Source organism: Triplophysa rosa, linkage group LG12 (genome assembly GCF_024868665.1).
Source record: "Triplophysa rosa linkage group LG12, Trosa_1v2, whole genome shotgun sequence".
Lineage (NCBI taxonomy): Eukaryota > Metazoa > Chordata > Actinopteri > Cypriniformes > Nemacheilidae > Triplophysa > Triplophysa rosa.
In genome coordinates, this window is record NC_079901.1 from 2,756,635 (window position 1) to 2,770,671 (window position 14,037).

At 37.8% G+C, this 14,037-nt stretch overlaps 2 protein-coding genes across 5 annotated transcripts in view; one reads left to right on the top strand and one right to left on the bottom strand.

Moving 5' to 3' along the window:
- Nucleotides 1-4,618: 4,618 nt before the first annotated feature.
- On the bottom strand, nucleotides 4,619-6,460 carry LOC130562500 (cytochrome c oxidase subunit 4 isoform 1, mitochondrial). Of its 2 annotated transcripts, none has more exons than XM_057347541.1 (5): nucleotides 6,408-6,460; nucleotides 5,522-5,598; nucleotides 5,241-5,405; nucleotides 5,023-5,154; nucleotides 4,619-4,927 (listed from the first exon to the last, which is right to left on the bottom strand). In XM_057347541.1, the coding sequence occupies exons 2-5, from the start codon at nucleotides 5,595-5,597 to the stop codon at nucleotides 4,791-4,793; spliced, it is 510 nt and encodes a 169-aa protein (XP_057203524.1). In that variant the 5' UTR covers nucleotide 5,598; nucleotides 6,408-6,460; the 3' UTR covers nucleotides 4,619-4,790. The 2 variants fall into 2 exon arrangements, with proteins under 2 accessions (XP_057203524.1, XP_057203525.1); XM_057347542.1 differs by having other exon boundaries at nucleotides 6,396-6,447.
- Nucleotides 6,461-6,590: 130 nt separating this feature from the next.
- Nucleotides 6,591-14,037, top strand: part of emc8 (ER membrane protein complex subunit 8) — a 52,977-nt gene continuing 45,530 nt past the window's right edge. For all 3 annotated transcript variants that reach the window (XM_057347532.1, XM_057347530.1, XM_057347531.1), the window contains exon 1: nucleotides 6,591-7,047. In XM_057347532.1, the coding sequence (XP_057203515.1) occupies nucleotides 6,841-7,047 (207 nt within the window). In that variant the 5' untranslated portion in view covers nucleotides 6,591-6,840. The remainder of the gene's footprint in view (nucleotides 7,048-14,037) is intronic.

Here is a 14,037-nt window from a genome sequence, read left to right on the forward strand (position 1 = left end):
AGATGACAGAGCTCCCCATCTGCAGCACCGGGAGTTATCCGATCGCAAAACATACAAGGGATGATCAAAAGTCCAGACACTATGCACATGATAAACAACGTAAAACTTGCTTCACTGCTTATTAGTTGTTATCCGTAATGTTTGCTAGTTTCCTTGTGTAGTTACGGTTTTGTACAGTATTTTTATAGACTTCAACACTAGGAAATGTTTTTTTATTAAATTGTTATTAGAGTAAGTCTTTTACCACTGTAAAGTGACTCTTACTTGTGATACTGGACTGTTGTGCTTTTATTTTTATCACTTAACTTTAAACCCGTTTTCCTCCAAATTCCAGTCCTGAAAATCATAGCGCTTCAGCCGACCTCAGCCATAACTTTTGTTACGTACACAAGGTATGAGCAAAATAAAAACTGATTTGGAAAGGGCTTGAATATGGTATCAAAACTGTAATATATAAATTTGCACCATGTGTTAGGTTTTCCCAGATCGAATCACATATGAACATAAACATTAAAACATTAAATATATAGATGAATATAAACAACAACGGCTTTATTGGGCATTCAGTTATTAAAATACAACAAGTTCCAAGACGCAAGTACAACGTGATGACGTCATGAACATACTAATTACCAGAGGTGGGACCAAGTCATTGTATTGCAAGTCACAAGTAAGTCTCAAGTCTTTGCCCACAAGTCCCGAGTCAAGTCCCAAGTCAAGACCGACAAGTCTCAAGTCAAGTCCCAAGTCCTACAATTTGAGTTTCGAGTCCTTTCGAGTCCCTTTAAAGCGAACCCGGTGTATAGAGAGATATATGGCTTAATGCGTTGTAATAGCCTTACACTACTAGCATTTGTCGTTAGAAACACATCAAATATTTTCAGTTCTTAAAAAAAACCTAAATGTAATACTCATTTTAACCTAAGGAGGCCGCCATGTTCTTTTTCGATGACGTAAACTGGTTGCAAGCACAGCTAGGCAGCCAAACTAAACACAGACACACTAATCAGTTCTTCAGTAAATATAAGGTTCTGTAGGAATATATATATATATTATATATATGTGTGTAACAATGTTCACAGCAAGGAAGAAGGAGGAGGGAACCAGCGAACGTTGAACAACAAAACTTTAATAAAATAAACAAACAACAAAACGAAAGTTAAATGCCAGCAGCTCCCTCACGGTCGACTGCCGGTCACACATAATAAAACATAACGTGTAGTCCAGGCCTGGTTCTCTCTCGTCCTTTACTGTTGTCGCTCCTGCTTTTATATAATGCTAGAAAAAAGAAAGAAAATAAAGACGCTATTTGGTGTATTTTCCTACATTTTAATATTGTTTGTCAGAAACAACACAAACATGCATATTAATAACCAAAATCATTTCGAATTTATCATATACACGATGTTTTAGCCATTATACAATGCATTTTATCCAGATGTTGACTTTTTGATGTTGATTTATCCACATCAGTAGCCTAACGTTATTGTCTTCTCTCCCTCGGTCATTAGATGACGGGGGCTAATATTCACGTGTGCTCTAATACAGAATAAATAACCAAACCGCAAGCATTATTATTGTGTTTATCAGTATATTCTCATAATGTATAAAGTATACGATTACGGTGGATGCTGATGTCTTAAATGTCTCAAAGGCGGTAGTTTAAAGCTATGATTTAATGCACGCTCACCTTGAACAGACGTCTAATACTGAACGCGTTCTTTTATGGCTGGCAGGCTGGCTTGTGTCAAGAGGACATACCGCCACCTACTGTCCCTGTGTATTTATATATCTGATCTTATGTTTTACGTGTCATATTTTACTGTTATATATGGAAAACGTGTGTGCTTCGCTGTTGCGAAAGAGAACAGGTTTAGGTCGCAACCATTTGACATCACGGATTCTGACGCAAAAAATAGCGGCCTCCTAGTAAAAATATTTTTTCAAAGTTTATGAATACTGTGACAGTTACACTGTTTTTTTTATTTCACAATTATAAAGTCAATGCCATTGTTCATATATTAAGCCATACATCGCTCTATACCCAGGGATCCTTTTAACGTGTTTGCAATGTAACGTTAACAGTGAGTTTACAGTATCATTGATTTAACTATGCAGCTAGCAAAGTTACTTAGCCGATAAGCTAACGTTAGCGTCATTCAAAACTTACCGTTCTTTGTGCAACTTCAAATGTCGAACGATTCAGTTGTTGCGTCTCCATCTGTAATCTTCGACCCGCATGTTTTGCATATTGCAGTTCGTTTTTTGTTGACCACCTCGTAGTTTTTATACCCGAACGAAACTATCTTTGGTATCATTTTTGCCAACTGGCGCGTTGTTTGACAGTTCTTCTTCATTGGTTGTCCTGCAATTTGATTGGATGGATACTGTCGGATCAAAACAACGTGGGTCTAAATTGATTGGATGTTGTGCCGACAGCACACACAGATGCACATAAACACAGAGAGATAGAGCGGTCCACGTCAACATACTTTTTAATCTTTGGGTTTTGGGGAAAGTAGCAAGTCTTTTCAAGTCAAAAGGCTCAAGTCCAAGTGAAGTCACGAGTTACTGATGTTAAAGTCCAAGTCGAGTTGCAAGTCTCTTTACATTTTGTCAAGTCGAGTCAAAAGTCATCAAATTCATGACTCGAGTCCAAGTCATGTGACTCGAGTCCACACCTCTCTGCTAATTACCACCTAAAGCCACATTGCACCATAGTGACGGGTAATAATAGATTATGACGGATTTTTACGAGCCTGTCAGTCAAAATGACGGACAATAAAAAAGTCTAGCAACCTCTGGTGTGTACGTGTGAGAAAATGTGTGTGCTGCAGTCAGACAGAGAGGTGAGGAGCCTATAGGTCCGTCAGTTAAACAGAGTGGATGTAGCCGCGGATGATGAGAGAAGATGAAAAGAACTGTACAACTTTTTCGTGAATAATGTGAGAAGGCCTGATCTGTCCGAAAATCATAAGCAATGCTCTGACACAGAGCCATCAACCTCCCAGGTTATGTCAAGCCCTGGTCCATTTATCTTGAGATGTTTTAAGTTTCAGTTCAGTGAAGCACTTTAAGCACCAACACTTTTTCAGTAAGTTACCTTTCTTGTAGAATTGTGGTTCAAATAAAGAACTTTATGTTGACCAGATTGTTAGTTAATCATTTACAAGTCAATTTTGCCTACATGGACAGCGATTTAAAAAAAAAGTGAACTGGTAAAACTGTGGTTTTAAATGCGATGCAGTCGAAAATTTGGGTGCACCTAACTTTTGTGCTGGTACACCTAAGAAAAGGGGCGCACCAGTGCAGCCAGTGCAAAAAGTTAGTCTAGAGCCCTGCCCCATCCACTCTCTTTTGGTCTTTTGATGTTGATATCAAGAAACCGGGACGGAGTCAGATCTAAATCCAGGGGGCCTGGACTTGGGTTGGTGCTCTCACCGAAAGTGTTGATAACCCCTTTCGTTTCTCTGTGGGATATTTTACGACTCCTAAGCTTCAAAGCAGAGGTGAGAAGTCTCTCGGTCTCATCTGAAACTTAACATCTGAGGCTAACCAGAGAAACTTCTCTGACAAATAGGAACTTGTGTGATTCAACTGTCCTTTTCTATAAATATATCTAAATATCTAGGTTATATGTGGTTGCTCTTGCCATTTTTAAAATAATCTGTAATTGTTAAATAGGCAAGTTAATTCAGGCTTTGTTTGTATTCGTACCTCCGAATGAATCATGACTTGATGCAATTCAAACCTTAGCATATTTGATATATAAATGTTTGTCTTTACAATTCCTCCTTGTTTACATATATTGTGTGACCATAGAACATTCTCTTTTCATTATGTTATAATTTGGAATGGTATTTTGTAAAGTTGCCAGGAGGTCATAAAGATGCAAATTAGCTGTTGAGTGGACAAAGAACCTCTTCCCTGCTCAACTTTGATTGGTCGATTCAAATTCAGGTGGGCATGCCCTCTCATGAGGTTAAATATCGAGCCTGCTCTTCTCTTCTCTCGCCTTTTCTTCTCTTCTCTCGCCTTTTTACTACCGGCCCTCAAAACTTGGTTCGTGGCGACTCTTCAGAGACTGCTCTTTTCCCCCCGCTGGGGGAAAGAAGGAACAATGGACTTCTGCTGCCACGTGGCTCAGCCATGCGGCCGATCACGAGGTCCGGGACTTTCCAGCTGGACTGCATTCTGAAACCTTTTGAACAATTCCATCACTACACACGCATACGGAGCTCGCAAGTATCCGATTTTATACATAGAAAAGCTGCGTTTAAGTTCGTACCTCTTGTTAAAGATGATTTTTATTGGTGTTCAGAAATCGCTGCCATGCCCTCTCTCTCTCTTCTCACTCTTTCTCCCTCCGCGCTCCCTAGCGCATTTGTGTTTCATGTATTGTTTGTGCATATGCGATCGTCATTATTTTTAATAAGTTTATGGCAAAAAAGAGAAAGCATAGTTATGTGATTTTGAGCAAACTAGACCACTTAAATGCTGGTGCCAACTATGCAATGCTTTCTGAAAGCCACCGGTGACACAGTGGTGCTTGGGCTTGCAGATATGTTTTTCTTTATTAACCATCATGTGTTCAAACAAATTGAGGCAAGAGCTACAGTACGATACACATTGGAATTTTTATTTTCGAATACACAAGAACCTTAGGAGGAAGCAATCTTCCAAAATGTGTTCAGAGGTAACATGGGCAAACAATAAATAAAGACATGTCTGTTTATTTGTTAGAAGTTGTGCAAGATGGTCCAACAGATTTAAGTTTACAGAACATGAATTTATTTCTTCCAAGTGTTCTTTTCATAGTCCCATTTGGCTGAAAATCCCTCAACAGGGTTGATCCTCATGTCAAGCATTCTCTGGACTTCTTTCTGTTTGTACTCAGGGTCAAAGGTATGGGGAACATCTCCATAAACTAAAAAAGAGACACATTTTTACCATTAATAATAATAATATAACAACCTGTGATTACAAATCACGTTTTGAATGGTTTTTGATTGTAAAGCTTACCATACTTTCTCTGCCACAAGACAACAAGGCCAGTGAAACCCATAAAAAAGAAAACTCCAGCAACTACCGATTTCCACTCGCCTGTTCCATTCTCCATTTCAGCAAAACTCTCTTTGAAGCTGATGCGATACACTGAAAATAATAAAAATGAATAAAATTTGTAAATAAAAATATTTTAAAAAAATGCATATATCTCTTATGGTGGCAATATCACACACATGAAATCTTCTCCTCTTTGGACAGAGCCGCCCATGAGCCTTTCTCCTTTTCTTTCAGAGATGTCTGGTCAGGACTCAGCTGTTGCACATACTTGATGTCAGGAAGAGGGCTTTCTCGTCTGTCGAAGTATGCTGGGAGTGCATAGTCCTCCACCTTAGCAACTCCTGAAAACACCAACAAAACAATGATGACACAGGCCATTCAACTGACTGGGCCTTTGATAAATATCTAGAATTTTTTTCATTAATTGGTGGCAGCAATCTGTTGGCACACAACTTACCATGTCCACCACGAAGGCAGATAGAAGTTGACAAGGCCCTGCTACCAACAAGACGAAATGCTCTGGTTGCCAACATCCTATGTATCAACAACATGACAATCAATTCAGTATAACTTTTTCTAAATTATACATATAATAAAAAGACAATTAAACATCTCAGTGAAAACGTGACATTTTGATCTTCACAAAAATATTATTTGTCAACTAGACATATTTTTGCTCTTGTGTGTATATATATATGTGTATATATAAACATATTTCAGAGTAGACGCGTACACATTCTCTTTTTATTATTTAACTTTGCTGTGTAGGGTAGGAATACTACAGATCAACCACTGGAAATACGTTAAAGCAACGTCCAAATAGCACAGTACAAGATTATGGCAATTATTAAATGACATCGCATTTTCATATGATTGCAAGGCAACGCTTGGTATTAGCTATAGTACTAATCGAACGACACTTATTTTCAACGTGTAAATGACAATAACACCGACCGAGGCAGCAGCTAGCTAACATTACAAGGTCAACATATAACTGAACAACGATAAACAACAAATCATGACATTTAATGCCAGAGCACACAAATATACATCCATAAGCACAGTAAATGTAGACTATTATTCCTGTTCAACCTGACATTGTCCGTTAAAGAGATTAACTACAGCACATGTACCGATCGACAGCTAACAGTTAATGCTAAAGCTAAAACAGAGCAAGTCACAATACATTCCTCAATGTCATTAATACACTTCTAAAATGTAAGCCGCCATCTCACAGTAACGTCACACAAAAAAAACTAACAGCATGTTAAAAAAGTATGTTAAAAACCATGGCAGATATTTACACTTTAAAAAAATATATATATAAAGACCTGCTCACACACCTCGCGCCACCGTCTGTCACTCTCAGAGGATAGGATACAGGAAGTGAGGCGACATACAAGCGGAAATACAAACGCAAAGCATCATGGATGACGAAATAAAACTATTTTATACTGTGTTTTAACACACTTAAAAGAAACACACAAACATAGTATTAAATAAAATAACATTGTAACGTTAATTTGTTATTTATATTTAACACTTCTATTCCGACAATTCAGCTCTGTTCCGATTCATGTTTGCGGAAGTTGTCATTTCTGATCCAGAAGCAGTTTCGGGATGCCCCCACAAAATTTCATAGGGAGATAAAAACGTCAGCCGGTCCAGGATCAGTCTGTCACGTAGTTAATAGATGTGTTCAACACAGCGAATGGTCGGCCAGCGTGTGCAAGTGACTTGAAGTAGATGCATTAGATCAAAGTCAGCTCTTTAAACATGCCGTTAAAGTTGACCACTCAAGCGTACAGCAAGATGCTCCTGCACGCCGCTAAATATCCACAATGCGCCGTTAACGGGCTGCTGGTGGCCGAGAAGCATAAGAGGAAGGACGGTGCGAGAGACGCGGCGCTCTGCGTTGACTGCGTGCCGCTTTTTCACGGGCCCCTGGCGCTCGCGCCCATGTTGGAGGTGGCACTCACACTGGTAAGACTTTAATTTATTTGCGCTGTAACTAATACATGTCCTTTTCATTTATGTATTCATTGTGGACCGCCAGGTTTTTACCGTTAAAACCGCTATGAAATCCCTGTATATGTAGTTGGTTTTGGGCCTCCTTGTAGAGCAGTGGTCGGGAACCTATGGCTCGCGAGCCACATGTGGCTCTTTTCAAAAAGCATTTGGCTCGCCAGGTATCTTACCCTTCACCAACATTTGATCGTTAAAAACATCATAATATATATTACTATTTCAGGTTGTCCTGGCCAATACACGCATGCAGTGCTATCCGCAAGTCGCGTCACGACACTAATCAACGGCAAACAACGTTTATGTTCCCAATTCGCGTGCTTTTTACCCAGAGCGCGAGGTCTTTAGAAGAGCGAGCGTCATGCTTTTATTGAAAGTTACGGCTCTCTGTGGCGTATGATACAGAACTTGTTGCCACGCTACGTAAAAAGTTTTAAAAACACATGGAAGCAGATGGAAGAAAACTGCGACGCGTCAGTATGGATGCGCTGTGTTTAGCTCCTCATTTCCGTGTGAGCAGTCTTTCTCGCATATGAAGTCCATACAGCTGTCAAGGTTGACAGAGGTGTTGTAATGCCGGTATGTAAGTGTCTTGACCACCTACGAACCGAACTACAAAAGCTATTAGCAAGACGCTAGTTATGTTCGCTTTTATGAGGTGTTGAGCAGACCGATCGGCCTATAACATCAACGTGCCGCAAGAGCAGAGCTCCGTTTGTATGGCGTTCCAAAGGGTCCTAAAAACGACTTTGCAGCACACACTCGTCTCACTGAACTATGGAGCGAAAATTGTGCCTAAACTTAACAAACAAATCCAGCGTTTTGCAAACAAACGCAACCTTTTTTGCAAAAGAAACTAAACTCTGAAACAAACAGAAAGCGTTTTACAAATATATAATGCAATTCGAGAGAAAATGCAAAGGTGTACTATATAAATGTACTGTGTTTAAGTCTCACCTTTTTATGAGATTCTCTCAGCTTGATTTTCTCACAAATGTGATCGTGCAGATTTTCTCACAAATGTGACCGTGCAGATTTTCTCACAAATGTGATCGTCCAGATTTTCTCGTCCAGATTTTCTCACAAATGTGATCGTCCAGATTTTCTCACAAATGTGATCGTGCAGATTTTCTCACAAATGTGACCGTACAGATTTTCTCGAGTTATGCAACTTCTCCCAAAACAGCAGATAGTTCAATTGTTTGACTTAGATTTATATTATGTTTTTTTGTGCTGGTTTATTTTATTGCAAAAATTGCCCAAATAGCTTGAAATAGCCAAAAAAATAGCAGCATTCATTTTAAACCTAAATAGGCTAATGGCAACCAAACAAAGCCGACGACTGACTGAAACAACTGCCACGAGATTTATTTGCTTTTCCATTTTTATAGCCTAGAAAGCTCTCTACTTTAATGCCATAGTGTTTAGACATAATGTTAAATACTTTTTATCTATGATTGTTATTTATAAAAGTCAAACATATGTATCAGTGCAACTTTCATGCAGAAAAATCACTAAAAACCGAGTCGCATCTCAGAAAGAGCCAAAATACTATACTGAAATCTTACAAAAAAATTGACATATAAAAATATAAATAAATATAAATCAGGCCCGGTTCCTGCCAGGTGCAGAAGTGTGGACTTGCAGATATCCTGGGTGGGGATATACCCCAACCCACAGACAGTATAGCTGCAGACAAAATTAAGAGTCCATTTAAAAAGTATTTTCCTCTTTTTCTGATAAGAATGTGATTTGGTAAAATGATATTTTTGTTTATTTCCGTGAACTTTTGACAACATTTCTCCCAAATTTCATATAATTTATTTTTATTTATTTGAGAAAATGAACTGGTGAAACGGTGAAAACAGAAAAGATGATCTGCATTTTTAAAACAGAAACACAGCAAAAACAAGTTCATATTTAGTTTTAAGCAACACAAAACTAAGAAAACGTTAGAAAACGTAAAAAAATGTTTTATGAAATAACCCAGATTTTTTTTAATTAGTTTGTTATCGTGCTCAGTCACTCTTGAGGTTTGCTTTTGTTGGAATTCAACAAACACTGCAGTATATGACTGCAATACATGCAGGATTTAAATGATTTATTTTTATATAAATATAAAAAACAGACAACATTTCATTGATGTTTTACACCTTAAATAAAGCGGTTATGTAAACTGGACATAAATAGAAGCCTACAAAATAAAGTGGGCTAAGAACATTCCCCATTCACTGAACGATCACTGATTTCTGTTTAATTTCTTTTAATGAATTGAATGAATTAATCTGATTACACTGCACAATGAACTTTACATCGTGTCTGCTGTTTTTTATGTGGTATCGTGAGCGCGCATCGCGCCTAAACTGAACTATTTTGCACATTTTTCGCTACCACCTGCAGCGTGAATTGGGGTGTTTGAGATGGAGAGAACAGATTTATTTCTGAAGCGGGAGCTTCGGAAGATGGAGCTTTCAGTCATTACTGAAAGTCAATAGGTTAAAATCTAGCCTATATATTGCAAGCAAATAATAGCTGTTTGTTAACAGCACAAAATAAGACCGCAAAAAGAAAATGAATCTGATTTTACTGCACAATTAATTTGTACATGCTTAATTTTACATATGTGCAGTGCGTCTAAAATTCCTTTGCACAGTATTTTGCTTTTAGCACATGCTGTAGCATGTAGCATGTCGTTACAAACTAAAGCCAGAGCAGTGAAGTGAAGAGTGACGTTGCTTTCAGCCAATAAAAATACAACAATTTTTGGTGTTATTTTTTATTCTCATTGGGTGGGCAAGACAGAAGTTTAGGGGGATTCAGCCCACCCCTGCCCATGCCTAGAGCTAGAGCCCTGATATAAACAACAAAATATGTCAAAATTCCCTTATAAGAAAGTATCCTTGAAAAAGTAGTTTGTTTTGTGAACGTAAACAGTTGGGAAACAAGAACGAGAGAATGAGATGGGGTGGAGGGGTGACAACATTGAAATGCATCCAGTTTGTTGTAGTTATTTGTATATTAAAACCAATGCATAATTCATTATTTATTATTAAGAACAGCAACTGATTATTATTAACAGTTTCAATAAATTTCATGAGACTAACTGAATGAAACTTGATGAATGAAATTAATTCAGTTTCTGGCACTGGCAAGGGTGGCACGCAAGGAAATGTTCATGGCTTCTTCCTATAGAAACTAATTCCCAATAGCACCACCTGCTGTTGCACATGCATTTGGTGAGAAAATCTGCACGGTCACATTTGTGAGAAAATCTGCACGATCACATTTGTGAGAAAATCTGCACGGTCACATTTGTGAGAAAATCTGGACGATAACATTTGTGAGAAAATCTGCACGGTCGCATTTGTGAGAAAATCTGCACGATCAGATTTGTGAGAAAATCAAGCTGAGAGAATCTCATAAAAAGGTGAGACTTAAACACAGTACATTTATATGTTACGCCTTCGCATTTCCTCTCGAATTGCATTATGTATTTGTAAAACGCTTTCTGTTTGTTTCAGAGTTTAGTTTCTTTTGCAAAAAAGGTTGCGTTTGTTTGCAAAACGCTGGATTTGTTTGTTAAGTTTAGGCACAATTTTCGCTCCATACTGAACGTGACGTCTGCGTCTGCCACTTCACTCATTCCTCTGCATGAACGTGACGTCTGCGCCTGCTAAACGTGACGTCTGCGTCTGCAGCGCAAAACGGACGGAGCTTGATTTAGTCCAGCTCCACCTCCGTGAGTTTAGTGAAGCGCTATCAAGCGCCCCCGACTGGCTGTTAATGTAAGTCTGACATGCACCTACATGTAAACAATTATTAACAGAAAACAATTGTATACTTTCTGTTTATTGCTTTAACTAACAGTGGCAAACACACCGCCAAGTAATAAATACATGTTCGCGTGAATTTTACTGATCTTAAATTAAGATTTTATTTAAACTAGCAACTAAATGCCTCTTTATATTTAAGGCTTTTAACTTGAGGTTATTTAACATAAAATATATAACTTGACACAATTAATACTTTTCAGAAGATCGCATGAAATTACCTTCTTCTCCGTTGCTGCCACCTCTCCCATGCAGACACTGGCACTGTACCTGTTACTACCCCCATAAGTCTAGGGTTCAAAAGGAGGCACATAACAGAATAAAAATGGCGTTGTGTGTGTGTCAGCTGCAAGACTTAAGATCACTCAATTAAAAAAAGATCTGAAAAATAACTCATGTCAAAGGAAGCAAAATAGTTATTTTATTAACAAAATTGTTGAAGGGTTTCAAGCTTCAAGAGGGGGGTTTAAGCCAAAATAATAAACAAAAGACACTCTACCTAGTGTCTAACACAATAAAAAAGAACAAAAATACAGCAAAATACCCTACCTTCCTTACTAACAGGAGAAAACAAGAACAAAAGAAAATAAATTGGCACCCACCTCTCTACTAACCTTTTAACTTGTGTTAACAAAAATGGATCAGTTTAGCAATGAATACAATAACAAACACAATTAAATAAACTTTAGGGATATGGGCATTTTTCAATAATTTCATATTCGAATATTTGAGCTAATAAAAAACGAATATTCGTTTATTTAAATTAAATGAATAAAGACGTAATTTTTTTTAAATACATAAAAACTGCATTTAAACATGCGCAAAGCGAAATCATACAAAAACCAGACATACAAAACTAAACGAACAAAACACAACGGTATATGGTTGTCTTGTTTATTTTGTTTTACATGTTCTTGATAAGAAAAACAAACATATAGGTCTGTTTAATTCTGTGAAAGTCTGTTCAACAAGTCGACGGTTAACAAGCCGACAGCGGAGAAAACGCATTGCTCGTCTCTAACTCCCGGTAACGAAACCCAGATCTGACAAGAATATCTGGCTATATTGTTTATAATGTTAATAATAAATGAAGTAAACAGCCTTACCTCCATGCCGACTGTTAATTGATCCTAAAAACAAAGACGGAGCCATTGTAGTGCTTGTTTATTACGTGACCGTCATCTGAGGAAGAATTACTAATCCTGTTAATCAGCATGGCATATAAATATTGTTTTCTTTGTCGTTTCATGGTCTGTGTCTGTCTTGTTTAGCTTTGCATTGCATTTGCATCAATAAATAAAACCAACTAAGGTAGCCTAACTATGGAATTGCAGCGCGTTTTAAAACAAACAAACAAAAAAGCATCCGTGCGAATTTATTTATAGGCGAATGGTATATGGGATCAGAATTGTTGCAATATTCTGAATAAATAAACTATGATCCGCAAATAAATATAGAGAGTTTCACAAACATTTTTTAAATCCACATATGCACAAAAAGCGAACCATAAATATATGTTAGACGTTTCACAAAAATAAATGGAATTCACAAATAAATACAATGAGATTTGCAAATAAAAAATATTTACAAATTTATTTCAATGGCATTTATTTGTAGATCACTTTCTGCACATTTGTGGATCACATTCTGCACATTTGTGGATCGCTTTCTGCACATTTGTGGATCGCTTTCTGTGCATTTGTGAATCGCTGCACGCATTTGTGGATCAGTGCACGCATTTGTGGATGGCCCTCTGTGCATTTGTGGATTTTGAAACATTTCTAACGTCAAGACGTGCGCACAATCCACAAATATGTGGACTCCGCCCACTATCTACGCAAGCCAATCGGGTAACTTCCGCTTTCGTTGTCCAATAGGGCACGTTCTAACTTCAGCCAATCACGTTTTGTTCTGCACTAAGATTCAGGGAGCTAACATGGCGGCTAGTGGTGGTCTAAAATGCGTGATATACTAAGAAATGTGAATGGCCTCTTCTTTATACTACTCCGTAATGATTGTTTGTGTTTATATGCATTGTCCGTATGTTAGTAACAAACGACTGAAATGTTTTCAACTTGATAACAGCGTGCACGGACTGGGGTGGACAATCCCGGTGACTGATTTGGTCTGCTGCAAGCCAGCCGTTTTATTGTCTTTATGTACCAAAGTGATAAATTCCGATTTTGGCATTCGATAAAATATAATCTGTTTCCCCGATACTGCATGGGTAAGCAGCTAGTTCGCGCCGCACACTCAGCGTGGCGTGGAGTTTCAAGGTGCGCAGCGTTTGCATTGCAATGCGCACTGCAGCTGTCGGTGTAGGTTACTACCTACACCGACACCTAAATACCTAAATAAATTTGTAAATATTTTTTATTTGCAAATCTCATTGTATTTATTTGTGAATTCCATTTATTTTTGTGCAATGTCTAACATATATTTATGGTTCGCTTTTTGTGCATATGTGGATTTAAAAAATGTTTGTGAAACTCTATATTTATTTGCGGATCATAGTTTATTTATTCAGAATATTGCAACAATTCTGATCCCATAATGGTAAAAGGTACCAGTCTTATGCTAAGATTTAGATTAGATTCAACTTTATTGTCATTGCACATGTACAAGTACAAGGCAACGAAATGTGACCTCTGCATTTAACACATCCAGAGAGTAGTGAACACACGCACAGCAAGAGCTATCACTGCAGCGCCCGGGGAGCAAGTAGGAGTAAGGTGCCTTGCTCAAGGGCACCTCAGTTGTTACCCGCCGGCCCTGGGAATCGAACCGGCAACCTTCTGGTCACGAGTGCGACTCTCTAACCATTAGGCCACAACTGCCCTACCAAACTTATTAATTAATTATTATTATTAATTAATTAATTATTGCCATGTTTGCACATACAAGGAATTTGTTTTGGTGACAGGAGCATCCAGAACACAGAAACAGCAACAACAGTACACAGAGACCATAACACAATAGAATACAGTACACAATGATTTAAATAAGGGCCTATGGGTATAAAAAATTAAGAAATACAATACAATAAACATAAGATAAAGATATAGAGAGTGTAAAGCTATGTATGTAAATATGTACAAGTAAAAAATAAGAATAGACT